This window comes from Mya arenaria, chromosome 2 (genome assembly GCF_026914265.1).
Source record: "Mya arenaria isolate MELC-2E11 chromosome 2, ASM2691426v1".
Lineage (NCBI taxonomy): Eukaryota > Metazoa > Mollusca > Bivalvia > Myida > Myidae > Mya > Mya arenaria.
This window is the reverse complement of record NC_069123.1, coordinates 47,751,358-47,767,953: the sequence shown is the minus strand read 5'-3', so window position 1 is coordinate 47,767,953 and position 16,596 is coordinate 47,751,358. Positions and strand designations below refer to the sequence as shown.

The following is a 16,596-nucleotide window of genomic DNA, read 5'->3' as shown; positions in this document are numbered from 1 at the left end:
TTTTCTAATAACAGACAGCGGGGTTTTTCACACCTTCGCACATTTGAAAAGATTTGATAGTGACAATAATGCTACTTTGCGTTATGCACATTCATTTATCAATTTTTTAAAACAGTAACATACAACAAAATGTTTTGTAAAATATCGAAACATTAAAAGCATAATCAACGATTAATTGAAATTTACCCCCTTTCCCGATTTCCGTTGCCGTTATAACTCAATCCAGTTAAAGTGCACTCACATCGAGTTTTTGTGAGTAGCGTCCCTTTTATAAAAAAGTAAACACTCGTGTTTTTTTTTCAATTTATTTCTCAATAAATCATTTTAAAGTAAACATTCAATATATTTCTGCGTGTGTTAACTTGCGTGATTTTACCTACGTTAGTTGTTCTCTTCGGTGACGCAGTACAGATACTTACTATTACCGCGTTCTTCCCCGGTCCGATATTTTCGACCTGAAATGGACTTGGAAAAAAACAGATGATATTCTAATAGCATAGAAAGGACGCAGGCAATTTTTAAGGCGTGAATTGGGGGTAAAAAAGTGCGTCCTATGCATGATATAATACGGTATGTGTGATTGGGGGAAAATGAAAAATACACTGCTTAGTACAACAATTGTTTTACATCATCAATATTCAATACTGTGCTTTACAGTTAAAAGGAAACGTTTAAATAGGATGCTTTTGAAATAAAATTTGTCATCTGGTTTTTTAACATGGAATGTATGCTACTTGACTCTCCATCTACTAAAAAAACACAACTGAAAGGTTACATTCATGTATTTACAAAATCTCTGAGTACAGACCAAATCCTGACGTTGAAACTGAGAAACAAGTGTCCTCTTTGAAGTATCAAAGTGTAAACTAAAGGTTTAGAGATCTACAGTACTGTGACTTTATTAACTATTATTTTATAAACATACAGTGAGTTCATTGATGCAGACAGCAGCAACTGGGGCAGTATGCCCCCTCAACTGGCGGACAAACACAAGCTGGTTAAGGTCCCAGATTATACACGTCCTGTCCCGGGAACCACTCACGATGAAGTTGTACCCCGGGGAGACGGCCACACACGTGACGGGCTCGGTGTGACCGTAGAGTGGCTGTAACACGTCCACTCGCTTCTCCTTCACATTCTGCTGCCACACATTCACAACCTGCAGCATGGGAGTAAGTAAGATCCCAAAGTAACAAACACAAGTACATGTACATTTCTATTTTAGTACTATTCTTCCAAAAGCATACATCATGTTCATTCATTCAAGCATTATCACAAAAAGAAATTCTAACAGATTGATATTATTAAATGAGAAATGTGCTCATAATGTCATTAAGACACATGATAACTTTTGATGCGCATAAAATGGCTTTTCTGCGTATGTGTTGTATCTCTTATGAAGGACATGTACTTACACAGCTGGTTCCTCCAGTGATGAAGATCTTGGAGTTGGGACAAGCAGCACACAGAATCTCACCATTGTCCAGACCCTCGTAGATCAGGCTGGCCTGATGTGGAAATGGCATTATTATTTTTTTATGATTTACAGAAAAGGTTTACAGATTTAATCATGGATTAAATTTACAAATAGTATTGAATAACTGTTGTTCAAGCAATGATACCACATCAACATCTAATGTCTTCTTTGATCATGTTCACAGGATCTTCTAGTTTTCAATGTCACACTGACCTTGTCTGACTCGTAGTTGCCAATCCTAACCGAGAGGTCTGAGAATCCCCAGGCGAGGTATTTGTTGTAGGAGGTCGGCACGAGGACCTTGTTCTGCTCCACTGCCAGAACATACCGCTCCCCGTGCATTATCTGACCAACAGCACTCTTCAACTCTACAAGTAGTTGTTATAAAGCTTAGATAGTAAATTCATCTAGAATGGTTCATTGTATTCCATTTTAATACTGTTTTTCACATTGGGTAATAATGTATGTGATGAAAACAAAGGAGTTCTTCTACTAACATGTTTGTGAGAAGATCAATAACAGACTGTCACAAAGTAGAATTAACACTATTCAATCTACACACACTTCATTATTAAATAAATGTATGTTAAAGTATTAATTTACTCATAGCCATTTTGTAAAGATGTCAAAACCAAGAAAACTACCGGTAGCTCTTTATACATTTTGAGAGCCATCCTACCTTTAATGGGAGTGAAGCAAGGCTTCAAATTGTCTACATTGTGGAAGAAGAGTCTGTCCGCCATTGAGGCAGAAAGCTCCAGGCCTCGAACATTCAGCTTCTTCTGTGGGTGGGGACGACGAAATAACTGTAGACACAAACATATGAGATTTAGTAAACTCTTATCAATTTTGTCTATTGTTCCAGTCAAACTACTTCAAATGTTCAAGCATGTGTAGAACTCATCAAAGTATACTTGAACTATTATGGGTTTACAAACCTGTTTTGGTATCTGTCCAAAGTTGTTGATGAAGCCAATGGTTGCATTTTTCTTCAGTGGGTCATCAATGCTGTCAATGTCGACATTTCCCTCGTAGAACAGGTGGTGAAATACATTGACGGCATCAATTGCGGGTTGGCCCTGCTGCCTGAAGCCGAAGATCAAGTCGATCCACTCATGAAGGTGAGCAGACACATAGTCTGACTCCAGGGCCTGAAGGGCAATACAGAGTGTCACAGTCAAACTCAGGGGTCTAAATGGCTGTATCATGTATTCAAATGAAGGACAATCGTCAAAATTAGACTTTTGGATGAACAGGCCTGAATTCTTAGGTATACTATTGCCTGGCAATATTTTTTTTAATAAAGCCTAGCTATATAAAATTCAGAATTTGAGCAAGTCTGGAAGATATTTTACCAATGCAGGGTTTATGTTAAATTCGACTACTGGATGGATGTCAGCCAGGAAGAAGGATGTAAACAATAATGCTAAGACTGAAGAGATGACATTCTTTCTTCAATGTGTATTAAACATTTACTGATCTATATCTTAGTAAATTTGGTTATGCATTTCATAAACCATTAGACACACTGATCTGATTCAAGCAAGCACTTCAGTAACTATCGCTGTACCTCTCTGTGTGCCCTGATGAACTCGCGGGGATCTTCCTTTGCCCACGGAGGCAGAACCACATCATCAAGGTGCACTCCACTCTGCTTACATCCTGAAAGGTTTTATAATTTACATGTAAAAACGAACCATCACATATAATTTTCAATCCTGGCAAAAGCTTAAATTTAAGATTGTATGAATACAAAGCAAAGCTAACAAAACCTTAAAGCAATGTTATACCAAGGTCGAAACTGTTGGCATTGAGGAGGAACTCTGGTAGGTAGAAGAACTCAGGAATGAGTTCCTTCACATCAGCCATGTTATTTTTGGAGGCAGACATCCAATTCTCCTTCACACTGTGGAACATACGGTCCGCAAGGTCAAAATGGCCACCCTGAGGTTACATAAAGTATATTGAAATGTGCTTCATTGATATACTTATTGTTCTTTAAGTTAAAGAAGGTACCAGAAGTTAAATATTAAATAATCTCAAAATTATTTAAAGGCCATTTTTTTACAACAAATCCTCATATTTTCTGACTCATTCTGATTCCTTGATAGTTTAAAGACTAAAATATTGGTATCTCTAAATCTAAATAGTTATGAACATTTTCCAACTTTACACCTGTTGTATACCTGTAGGTTAAGGAATGTCTGAGTGAAGGGCTCTAGTCTGAGGAGGTAGGAGGCCACAATCATGGCGGAGGAGTAGTGGGTCCCGTAGTGGTACGGCGGTGTCTCACCTGCAGTACATGGATCACTGGGTATACATTGCACTTACACATATCACACATTAGGTAAGCCATCACATGTTAACAATTGCAATAATCTTGACCACTGTTAAAATGGTCATGTTATGACCAAAAATAATTTCATAATAAAACAGACTACGTAAGTATGAATGTTTTAAAAAATCATTAGTTATGCTACCTTGTGGGTCGTCCCAGTCGTGGAAGCGTTTGTTAAAGTGTTTCAGCCTATCAGGGGTCTGGGCTCCCATAGGCTTAGACAAGTCACGGAATGTCTCAGATCTAAACAGGTCCAACTCCTGATAAAAAAATAAGTTCAATGTCATAATCCATGATGCCATGTATTCGGCAAAAATTGATTTCAAACTCAAGGTTGTTTTTTTTTCTATTTGAAACATAACTAAGCATTTTGATTAATGAACTAGAGGCATAAGCATTTTGAACAATGCTTTGATTTGTTCATTGAAGACCAGTAAGATTAATTCTATTTACATTTTGCATCAAGAAAAAGATACAAAAAACTACATAATGTAAAGTAAATGTCTCAATATGACTAGATCACCTCTGAGTCATAGTCTGCCAGTATCCATGGAAACACAGGGTACTGCATAAGATCATTGTAGGAGCGGCCAGCCAGCGTGTTGAGATGCATCAAGTACTGGAAGTTATTGATCTCTCCGCGCTGAATGGGGAAAGAATAGTATTTAAATAGTACTACCAAAAATAAATTAATTTCGATGGAAATTGGAATTCACATTCATGTTATATTTGGCAGTCATTTATACAATTGGTATTTTTTCACATACAAAATACAGTAGGATGACAAAACTATCATGGAAGGTGTAATTGTTTTTGTTTTAAAACTGCACTCACCTCCCATCTTTGAGTGACAGATTTTTCCCCCATAAGTGTGCTGATGAAGCCAGTTCTGAAAAGAAGAAAATCACGTTGTTCATGCTGATCATAACATACTTTGTAGTGGACTAACCAATGAATGTACAAAATATATTTGACACATTCAATTTATATATTGCATCTCACAGAAACATTTTCCAATGAGTCTAGTACTGTAAAACACATGAAAACTCTAAGCTAAGCATTGTTTATAAAATTTATCTATTAAACACCAAATTCAACAAAGATTTAACATACCCTGCCTCTATTCTAGCATTCTGCTTCTGTCCTGACACAGACAACTGGGCATTGTCCGTTATGGCTGTTGCCACATTGAAAAACCTGCGATACAACAAAATAACAGTTAGTACAGCCAAGAGTGACAGTTAAACATCTCAGGGACATTACAAGAGTTTTCATTTTCAAACCATTGACTGCTCATGTTGCACTGACATCTTCATTGCAATATGTCTTGGCCCGTCTTTGAGTTTGAAACTCAGGCTCAGAAAAGTGAATTCTAAAAGGTCTTAATTAATATTTATTGTAGTTTTTTTCCTGAAATGTGTAAATAATTGCTAAGCATGATATTTGCAACAGATATGGCCAGTTTTACCATTATTGGTATTCTAATAACAATTGCAGAATATAATGTTTCAAACTTACACTCAAGACATTAGTAAATACGGACCCTGAACCACAAAATAGACATGACTCACTTCTGGTACACCTTGTTCCTGGTGCGTTTTGGGAATGCCAGGAGGTAATTCCTCCCATCAGAGGAGAACACCTCGATAGCTATTGGCTGGAGCAGGTAGCGGCGCTTGTGGACCTCCCGAATATCCTCGTACGCAAACTTGTTGTACCTGTGAATGACAAGGATTGCATGAAGATCAATACATTACCATACTGCATTTTTCACTGCATCTTATTAAAAAAAGGATTATTAATTTATAAATTTATATGTAGCTGTATAATGATAGTACACTTGGTATTAAAGTTAATCATAAGAATATTTAAGGAAAAACTGGTTATTTTGTTACAAACGTAGTTCAAAACTAAAAACTTGATAATTTGTTTTAAGGAACTTACTGTTTCTTCTGATTAGATTTTTGGGACGATTTTGGAATGATCGATTCGTGCAACCTGCAAAAATAGGAAAAACATAAGTTACTTCAGCGATAATTAGGAAACTATAAAATGTCGTCAAAAAACTTTATTCTGCTCTTTCTTAAAATAGATAAGGTGGTTACAATGAAGATCATATGCAATATGTGTTAAATAAGAACACATCTGATAAAGGAAAAGAGAGCTTACTCTGGTGGCAGTGTGTCTATATCCTTGATCTCCTTGGTGGCAAGGATGGTGACACCGTCGATAATGTGGAAGTGTTCCCGTCCAAACAGCAAGAGGCCCTCCGCATTCTCCAGGCCTTGGATACGGGCACATCGGAACATGTGTGAGATCTGTGTAAAACAGTTACAAACACACTTGTATGAAATTCAACTTTAAGGAATAACCATTAGTTAGGCATTATATCCTGCTTGTCAATTTGTCAAAGAAAAACATTCATGTCAGGCTCATTTTACATTGGAAAAAAATGCATGCGCAAAATCTGAATGATGCTAGTCAAACCATGGAAAATTGCAGTTACCTTCTCTCCTTCTCCTAGCAGCTGCAGTATGGCCTGGTTGTCTGCCTTCTTCTGGGCAGTGTCGGGGGTCGTCTCTGCTGGTGCCTCTGTAGTGTCAGGCACATCCTGGGAGTCTGACTGGTCCCCCTTCTCCCCATCAAGGTCCTCATCATCATCATTACTCTCCTGCTGGGAACCACCTGCCTTCTTGTGCAGCAGCTTCGGGATCTTCATGATGTCTGAGGGTCAACACAAATATACATGTTTTACGTATTCTTCTATAACCAATGAATGAAGATGTTTTAACTATATTGTTGGTAGTCTTTATTCATATGGCCCTTATATTCTAACATACACTTCTTTTAAGTTGGTGTATCTACAAAACCATTAATCTAAACAAATGCAAATATAATCATGTTGATGCTGACCTTCTGGTGACCTTTCCTCAACCTCAGCCTCAATGGCAGGCAGTTCCTCCATTCCCAGTTTGATGATAGGGGCTGACTCCCCAAACAGGCTCTGAGGTCGGTACTGCAGGTAGTAGGCCTTGCTGTCATTGCTCATTGGCACCTTGTATTTCAGGGGCTGCAGTTTACAATATCATTGTGAATTTTATAAATAACATGGGAAGGATTTATCAAGTATATTGCAATGCTGCATACACAAAATATTTCCAAAAAACACACATCCTATTACAAACTGTAATCGTTTTATAATGCTACTTTTCTTTTTAGACAATTATTAAAGATAATGTGTTGCTTACAATTGACAATAGGAAGAACTTTCCCTATGTAGGTAGCAAACTTACACTGTTGGCCATATCCGGTCTGTATGGATAGTGGACATAGAAGAGGTCATTCTTTACCATCTTCTTACGCATTCGGAATGGACCTGAAATCAGATATCAGCAACAGAATTTAAAACTAGAACTCCGCAAGTCTGATGTGTCGCCTGACGAATTATTTATTGTCAACATTATAGCTGTTAGATTGGCATTTTATTCATTTATAGACAATGATGTTGCCATTTAACTTTCAAGTGTAGATGGCATTTGAACTGAAGGTAACAACGTTAAGCCGGACAAAAATTAACAACGAAAATTATCAAAAGGGCAATAACTCTAAAAATATGAAAGCACAATAACTCTAAAAATAAGAAAGCAAGAGTTACGGTTCTTGGGCACTGCACTTGCCCTCAATGAGATCTATCTAGCTATGAAGTTTCAAGTTGATACCTCTTATATTCTACAAGATATGCCCTGGACAAAACTTTAAGCATGAAAATTAACAAAGGGCAATAACTCTGAAAATATGGAAGCAAGAATAACACTGCACTTTTGCACTGCACTCGCCCTCAATGTGATCTATCTACACATGAAATTTCAAGTTGATATCACTAATAGTTTATGAGATATGCCCCGGACAAGTGAAAATGGGATGCGACTGCCACCGCCGCGCCGCTGACGACAAAAGTAATCCTTATAAATCGCCTAGTTAGGCAACACAAAAAGTGTGTCAAAATAAGGAACAAATCTTTTCTTGAACATCAGAATGAAATTTTCTATGAATCTCAGCGCTGGAAAATCACATTCCACACCCCCAATGCCTGATAAGACATGATCAAAAAGGCGCCACTTGATATTAAAATTAAATTATGAAATTATGACATTTTAATACAACTTATATATATATATTTTCAGAAAATATATTTGCAAACTTTAGAAAGGCAATGTTTCAGAGGAGCTTTCTGGCATCATCATGAAAATGTGGCTTAAATAAAGCCCTTTGTTCTCATTGCAAATGGAAAATCTGGACTACCCTTATCATCTCAATAACTGTTTTGTTTCATCACCATTTCACTATGATTGCTGACCTTCAGTCATATCCAGCATCCACTTGTCCAGTCTGGAGCCAACAATGGGTCCCCAGAGTCCTCGTTCCCTCAGCAGCTCGTGTTCCACGGTGTCCCATTGCTCCTGCAGGTAGCGCCCCATATACTCTGCAGTCTGCTCTCGTTGCCGGGCCTGGATCTCCACCAGATCCTTCACCAGCAACATGTGGTCTAGGGAACACATCATGTACTCCTACAGACAAGACAGACAAGTCTAACACATCATTGTTTTATCATATAACAATACATACATTTTACAATTATCAGATATACAAACATTTGACCATAATGCAACAATTTATAACAGTGATTCTTTATAGCAAATCTTTGTGGGAAAGGCTAAGTTAGTCTAAAGTGTTTAGTCAGACTAAGCTTTGTTCAGGAAAGGCGTACTTTATGAGCCAGAGTTATATTCACTCACATGTTGATGTATAGATGTGGACGGAGACGTCTTGAGGGGCAATTCCCGCTTGCTCTTTCCGCGTGCCAGGTTCAACACCTTACTACCCACCATCTGGATCGTCTGCAAGACAATACAAACAGATTTGAATCGTTTGTAAGATGATAACTAACTGAGATAAAAGCTTACATAATGCACTTAATTTGCTGCCTCATAGGAAAGTCCTCCAAACACTCCAAGCCTGGGCCTCCACAGCTAAAAATTTTGCTACTTCAATGTATATGATTACCCTCTAAGTTATGCGTTTGAAACATCTAACCATTTTACAGTGGTTTATCAACTAGTGGAACCGTGCGCGTGTGGACTGGCCGTACAGCTTGGAAAACTTGATGATGTTATCACTGTTCTTGATGCTCTAATCCAATTTTCCTATTTGTATGCATGTATGCATGCTCCAATATGTGTTCATTTTATCATATATACTTTTATTTCCAGGTCACAAGGCCATTGTTATTTTTATTTGATATGTTATGTATGTCTGTTATTCATGTCGGAAAATAGCTCATTGAGCTAATGTTTCTTGTTAACACATACCCAACTTTAAATAAAGATTCTTGTATCTTGTAAAAGTGTCATCAATCTTACCCATTCTTTTTAAGTTTTTTTTTAATGAGGGGTTCTTTGTCAAAGCCAAATTAAAGAATTACTCTGAATTAACCCAGTAAATGTTTGTTGACCTTGATCTGTGGAGGTATTCTCTCTGTCGTGGTGAAGTTGCCTTTCCTTTCATTCTCGGCATAGTTTACCCAGATCCGGGAAGCCATCTCCTGTATAAGGGGCCTGAAGACACAAAAAAGGGCATGTTTTCCACATACGCTCAGAAACGAAAACATGTACTGAACCAAGTTTTGTATTTCATACCATGACTTAAAATCTTACTTTTTTCAAATATCAAATACTATTATAACTAGAGATTGCTTTTTTGAAAAAGCGCATGTCTCCCCCATTGTGTGGTCGTAGGTGAGAAATAATCAATGATGGACATGAAATTTGTACTTCCTCCCTACCAAGTTTGGTGAACCTAGGTCAAACCATTCTCAAGATATTGAGCGGAAATGTTTTTTACATTGGGGGTCGCCGCGACCTTGACCTTTGACCTAGTGACCCCAAAAACAATAGGGATCTTCTACACCTCATGACCAACCTCCCTACCAAGTTTGGTGAACCTAGGTCAAACCGTTCTCAAGATTTTGAGCAGAAATGTTTTTTATATTGGGGGTCGCCGCGACCTTGACCTTTGACCTAGTGACCCCAAAAACAATAGGGATCCTCTACACCTCACGACCAACCTCCCTACCAAGTTTGGTGAACCTAGGTCAAACCGTTCTCAAGATTTTGAGCAGAAATGTTTTTTATATTGGGGGTCGCCGCGACCTTGACCTTTGACCTAGTGACCCCAAAAACAATAGGGATCCTCTACACCTCACGACCAACCTCCCTACCAAGTTTGGTGATCCTAGGTCATGCGGTTTTCAAGTTATCGATCGGAAACGAACAAAGCATTCTCCTGATATTGCACGGAAATATTTTTTTACATTAGAGGTCACAGCGACGTTGACCTTTGACCTTGTGACCCCCCAAAATATAGGAGTTTTCTAAACCTCATGATCAACCTCCCTACCAAGTTTGGTGAACCTAGGTCAAACCATTCTCAAGATATTGAGCGGAAATGTTTTTTACATTGGGGGTCGCCGCGACCTTGACCTTTGACCTAGTGACCCCAAAAACAATAGGGATCTTCTACACCTCATGACCAACCTCCCTACCAAGTTTGGTGAACCTAGGTCAAACCGTTCTCAAGATTTTGAGCAGAAATGTTTTTTATATTGGGGGTCGCCGTGACCTTGACCTTTGACCTAGTGACCCCAAAAACAATAGGGATCTTCTACACCTCACGACCAACCTCCCTACCAAGTTTGGTGAACCTAGGTCAAACCGTTCTCAAGATTTTGAGCAGAAATGTTTTTTATATTGGGGGTCGCCGCGACCTTGACCTTTGACCTAGTGACCCCAAAAACAATAGGGATCCTCTACACCTCACGACCAACCTCCCTACCAAGTTTGGTGATCCTAGGTCATGCGGTTTTCAAGTTATCGATCGGAAACGAACAAAGCATTCTCCTGATATTGCACGGAAATATTTTTTTACATTAGAGGTCACAGCGACGTTGACCTTTGACCTTGTGACCCCCCAAAATATAGGAGTTTTCTAAACCTCATGATCAACCTCCCTACCAAGTTTGGTGAACCTAGGTCAAACCATTCTCAAGATATTGAGCGGAAATGTTTTTTACATTGGGGGTCGCCGCGACCTTGACCTTTGACCTAGTGACCCCAAAAACAATAGGGATCTTCTACACCTCATGACCAACCTCCCTACCAAGTTTGGTGAACCTAGGTCAAACCGTTCTCAAGATTTTGAGCAGAAATGTTTTTTATATTGGGGGTCGCCGTGACCTTGACCTTTGACCTAGTGACCCCAAAAACAATAGGGATCTTCTACACCTCATGACCAACCTCCCTACCAAGTTTGGTGAACCTAGGTCAAACCGTTCTCAAGATTTTGAGCAGAAATGTTTTTTATATTGGGGGTCGCCGCGACCTTGACCTTTGACCTAGTGACCCCAAAAACAATAGGGATCCTCTACACCTCACGACCAACCTCCCTACCAAGTTTGGTGATCCTAGGTCATGCGGTTTTCCAGTTATCGATCGGAAACGAAGTGTGACGTACGGACTGACGGACTGACGGACTACCGGACTGACGGACAGGGCAAAAACAATATGTCTCCCCCAGAGAGGGGGAGACATAATTATAGTATATATTTCATATAGCATTTCACATGCTAAGGATGCTTGAATTTATTTAGCACTTAAAAAATATCAAAGCCCTGTCCTCAATCATGAAAATTTGGTGTTATACTTGGAGCACAAGTGACTGCCTCACCTGACAGTATAAAGGTCTGGAGCTGTGAAGTCTGCAGTTTTAGCAAGGTCTCGGTTGTTCATCTGGGTCCGGAATATCTCCTCCAAGGCCTGAAGGGTTAGAGTTAAAAAGACCACATACATTATGGGTAACTGAATGCAATTTGTAATACAGTTTAATTGAAATTGCATAACTAACAGAACTTTTATCATTATATTAAGATACCAAAAGTAATTCATACAAAGCCAGTTTGGCTGCTTTTTGGCACCTTCAATGGTAGTAAATCACACAGATCAATGCTAACAGTCATTTGATGTCAAAAAAATCTAACAATCTCTGTAGCTTACTGGTTTCTTGTGGACATACAGCTCCTCCCAGACTCTCTTGGCAGCTTTGGCCACTAGCCCGAGCCCTTGTGTCTCTGCCCGGGAGCGTGAAGGGGAGCTCCATGAAGGTGACCCAGGGGTAGGGGAATGTTCTAGGGGCAGATGCCAGGTCGTCTGGATGGGCTGACTCTCATTTAGGTTTGTATGGCTGCAATGTTAGGCATTAGAGGACTACTGGATCAACTGGCAAAACTGTCAAGTCTTAACATTAATTCATGTATACAATATACAATTAAGGCCCAATGTAAAACACAAATATGATTTGATAATGCAAACAATGTACTACAGATACAGGAAATGACCATTATAAGAAAACAACATGTCTTTCAAAATTTTAACACCTTTATATTGAATGGAGTTTAAAAGCAGACTTACACACATGTAGCACAGAAATATTATTAAAGATGCACTCTTACTCCCAAATAAGATTGACCACATTCAATATATTGTTTTAATATTCCAATAAGGATGATTAAATGTCGAAAACAATGCGTCTTATGAAGGATACCGAGTTGAATTTGAAAGAAATGAGCATAAAACAAGGTATTTCTACCTTATAAAACTATAGTAGACTGTGCAGTCAATCTTTTAGCATTCACTAATCATTTAGTATTTTTGCACTTTCTGCTATTAAATACATGGTTACAATCTTGTTATTTTCCATATAAGTAAGTAGTTAACGGTTTACCAGTCAAAATTTATGTTTGTTATACATGTGATGTATTGATTTTGAATAAGAGTGTCACTTTAAGCTTAGAAACAGAATTTGAAAAATCTGAGTTTGGAAAGCCATGAATCCAAAATCACCAATACATATCCTTTTAAGCATTAAGAGAAAGAAAATGATTCAAAAAGACTGTAATACATAAGGAAAGGTCAGTGCAGACACTAGGATTTTAAACTTGCTTGTCAAGCTAAGTGCAAAAGTCTCTTTGAAAAACAGATGATTTAAGATAGATAGAAAGGGTTATAACAATGTAGCAACCTTGATGAGACAACTGCTTGAGGAGCCCTGAAATACAAGCATGCACACTGATGCATACTCATGTATACTCATGCAATACAGTTCATGGAAAATTTTCGTGGATTTCGTGCGTTGCCTTATCCCTGAATTCAAGATCCTAATGAAAATTTGACCTTTACATTAGAAATCATATTGTCTATGTAAAAGTGTATACATATATTCACATATACATGGTCGCGTTATATAAATTATAAGTACCTAAATCATTGTTTATTTTACTATTGAAATGTTTATATAATGTAACATGAATGACAATTAAATATATCATTAGTACTTTCATTCAGTTTTTTTTATGACAGTGCAGGAACATTAAAACAAGCTGATTATCAACCTCCTGTGTGGCACATGTAAAACATGCTGATTATAAACCTCCTGTGTTTAAGCATTGCCACTTCATTTTGTTTCTTTCTGAGTTGCATTAATAATGCACAGATAATGAGTGAACATAAAATAATAATTTATTGAACGAAATAAGGATGAAATAAATATTGAAATGTCAAGGAAAACATTACTTCTATGATTGTTTATTCAAAATTAAACACCCTAACTGTGTTTTCACAGTTTGCAAACATACTTCATTGACATTCAATGACTTCACTATTTAATATCCATGATGTTGACATATAAGATACATATCATGAGTTCAGCCCATGGTGAATTTGCAGATGATTTAGGATCGTAGTTATTATTATTTTATTTTTTCAAAGAAATGAAAACCCACAAATTTAAGTACCAACAAAATTGTCCTTTTTGGAAAAACAGCGAAAATTCAAGCCCACAAATGAATGATTTCACCGTATTTATGAATATAAGAAAACTTCAAGACAAACAAAGATTTAAATGATGCAGTTTATAGAATAATGATCTTCAAATTAATGTAAAACACATAATATTCCTATCAAAGTACATGAAATATTCCTATCAAAGTACATGGAATATTCTTATCAAAGCACCTGGAATATTCCTATTGAAATACATGGAATATTCCTATCAAAGTATATGGAATATTTCTGTCAAAGTACATAGATTATTCCTATTGAAGTACATAGATTATTCCTATCGAAGTACATAGAATATTCCTATTGAAGTACAGTAAAACTGCAGTCGTTTGAACAAGCGGTCGTTCGAGGGCCGGCGTTCCCTCGAGGTCGGAGCTTGGTCCCGAAGTTTTTTCCTTCTATTTTCATATAAAATATACCTACGCTGCATCGAAACCTAATTATGTAGAGGAGTCGAGCAATATTCTCGGCCCCAAGTACACAAATCATGCACAAAACCTTATTGCTCCCTCGAGGTCATAATTTCATATTTTTTTCCGAACCCGTGGACCAAAATTATCAAACAATTGAAAAAATTGCAATGACAGTTGAAGGCAATTGATAAGGTGTGAAAACCCATTTAACACTGTTAACGCATGACCGATATTAGTTGATATGGGCATTTTAGAAGATAATTTTGAGAAGTTAATTGTGAGAAATACACATGAGTAATAAAAATATGAATAAAGACTTCCATATCGATCCAACATCGGAATCTCTGAAAAGAATTCCTTTTTGTCACTTTGCTTTGCAATATGGCCAATTTGTAAAATAAAATCGATTTATTGATTAATTGATATTTTTTTTACATTTTATATCTAGTAAACATAGAGCAAACGACAGCCTTTGAACATATGAGCGATTTCCACGTCACAAAACATAATCGGTGTCTTAGTAAACAGACTACTTCATACTTTAAATACACTGAAATATATTTCATAACAGACTGGAGAATTGAAAATCGGGTCGTTTGAAACATCGGTTCCCTCGAGGTTTAGGCTCGGTCCCCGGCGACCTCGAGCGGTCGCAGTTTTACTGTACATAGATTATTCATTGCGAAGTACATAGATTATTCCTAGAGAAGTACATGGAATATTCCTATCGAAGTACATAGATTATTCCTATCCAAGTACATAGATTATTCCTATCGAAGTACATAGAATATTCTTAGCGAAGTACATAGATTATTCCTATCAAAGTACATAGCAGGGCTTTTTCTATAGTACCCACGGGTCCGACTATCGGACCCATTCCCAAAGCGAAGTATAAGATATTTTTCCCAATCTTTAGAAAAAAATCCCAATCAAAAATAAAAGAATTTTTTTTCTTTTTAGAAAGTCTTTTTACCTGTACTGGTTCATTTTCAACATCCTAATAAATTATGTAATGTTACGGTTTTTTTTATAATTGAACTTCGAAATCATTGATTTTCATCACATTCAGAGATCAGTATGAAATATTATCTGTCATGATTTATTGCAATAGATATTTACACCTCAAGGATTGGTATTTCAGCCATTTTGGGTCTTTTAAAGGGAAAATAAACTAGCATTAAATTAATTCCTATTTTGCAGGAGACTAGACAGCTTTTTCTTTTAACTGTAAAATTTCCCAAATTCGGCATTTTCACGACGCAAAATTTCCCAAAATGTCTAGGGTCTTTTTCCCAAAATGGGCAGAAAAAGCCCTGCATAGAATATTCCTATTGAAGTACATAGATTATTCCTAGCGAAGTACATAGATTATTCCTAGCGAAGTACATGGAACATTCATTTCAAAGCACATAGAATATTCCTATTAACTATCATGAGTATAGAGGGTTATGCTTAAAGAATATCTTTATTTTTAAAACCTCTTTTTATGCCATACAACATGCTTTTCCATGACCTCCCCGTACCTGTTGGCAGTGTCGTCTGTGAGATTGAGGAGACAGTAGCAGAGACAGGCGAGGAACTCTGAGTCTGGGTTACTGGGGGCAAACACAAGGCCACGATGGCTTGTTAACTTGTGGAGGGAGTCCAGGACCTGGGTCTGCCCTGACACACTGTCCACCTTCCGAGACAGCTGGAACAGGATTGTCCGGTTCAAGGACTTGTAGATCGAGTCCACAGAGATCCCGGAGGCTAGAGATGGATAACATTGTTGTGAAAATACAGCAAAATCACATCTTCAAATGTAACAAATATAACAGTATTTGGGAAAAGGGTTTGGTTATTAAGCCAAATTTAACAAATATCAACACCCCACAAGCCTAGTATCTGGGGAAATACATTAGTTAGTGGGTGATAGATATTAAGCCCACAAATTAAGTCTCAATTACTTACACTTCCGTTTTGCCTGGGATATTAGCTTGCAGATGAAGTCAAATATTTCTTTTGATTCTCTGGTGTATGTCCCTGAAATCAATAAAAAAGTATCATTGTTTCTCCTGTGCCTTTCCATTTACACCATCAAATGGAAAAACAATTTGTTCTCAAAAGTTCCTGTCAGTGTTTTCTTTAAACTAAAGAGTAAGACTATTTATGCTGCAAGTAGCAATTTACATTATAAATAATGATGCCATCCATCAACCAATAATAACCCACCCTGTATGAGTTTGTCCACTACTCTGGATGTAAAATAAAACACATTGGCAGCCATGTTGGAATGGCTGCCCCCAGCCATGATGGGGAGGGCAGCCTGGTCACCTAGCAACACATCCACAGCAACCAGATGGTCCATAATGGTTTTCAGCATCCCTGTCTGGTACTCCTTGTGCTGGGCCCGGGTTGCATGCTCGGGGGATGCCTGAA

The 16,596-nt window shown here is 37.7% G+C and overlaps 1 protein-coding gene across 12 annotated transcripts in view; it reads right to left on the bottom strand.

The window, feature by feature from the left end:
* The window catches only part of LOC128242817 (WD repeat and FYVE domain-containing protein 3-like), a 65,401-nt gene that overhangs the window by 6,469 nt on the left and 42,336 nt on the right, over positions 1-16,596 (bottom strand). For 11 of the 12 annotated variants that reach the window (XM_052960164.1, XM_052960197.1, XM_052960171.1 and 8 more), the window contains 27 exons: positions 16,390-16,591; positions 16,129-16,200; positions 15,702-15,927; positions 12,948-12,974; positions 11,924-12,110; positions 11,598-11,686; positions 9,328-9,430; positions 8,612-8,713; positions 8,173-8,383; positions 7,109-7,191; positions 6,729-6,885; positions 6,322-6,539; positions 5,985-6,133; positions 5,760-5,813; positions 5,387-5,533; positions 4,929-5,012; positions 4,650-4,704; positions 4,339-4,458; positions 3,958-4,075; positions 3,664-3,770; positions 3,268-3,421; positions 3,048-3,139; positions 2,416-2,628; positions 2,157-2,283; positions 1,691-1,845; positions 1,416-1,508; positions 926-1,159 (listed from right to left, as the gene is read on the bottom strand). In XM_052960164.1, coding sequence (XP_052816124.1) covers positions 926-1,159; positions 1,416-1,508; positions 1,691-1,845; positions 2,157-2,283; positions 2,416-2,628; positions 3,048-3,139; positions 3,268-3,421; positions 3,664-3,770; positions 3,958-4,075; positions 4,339-4,458; positions 4,650-4,704; positions 4,929-5,012; positions 5,387-5,533; positions 5,760-5,813; positions 5,985-6,133; positions 6,322-6,539; positions 6,729-6,885; positions 7,109-7,191; positions 8,173-8,383; positions 8,612-8,713; positions 9,328-9,430; positions 11,598-11,686; positions 11,924-12,110; positions 12,948-12,974; positions 15,702-15,927; positions 16,129-16,200; positions 16,390-16,591 — 3,579 coding nt within the window. The remainder of the gene's footprint in view (positions 1-925; positions 1,160-1,415; positions 1,509-1,690; positions 1,846-2,156; positions 2,284-2,415; positions 2,629-3,047; positions 3,140-3,267; positions 3,422-3,663; positions 3,771-3,957; positions 4,076-4,338; positions 4,459-4,649; positions 4,705-4,928; positions 5,013-5,386; positions 5,534-5,759; positions 5,814-5,984; positions 6,134-6,321; positions 6,540-6,728; positions 6,886-7,108; positions 7,192-8,172; positions 8,384-8,611; positions 8,714-9,327; positions 9,431-11,597; positions 11,687-11,923; positions 12,111-12,947; positions 12,975-15,701; positions 15,928-16,128; positions 16,201-16,389; positions 16,592-16,596) is intronic. The other variant, XM_052960203.1, reaches the window with a different exon arrangement.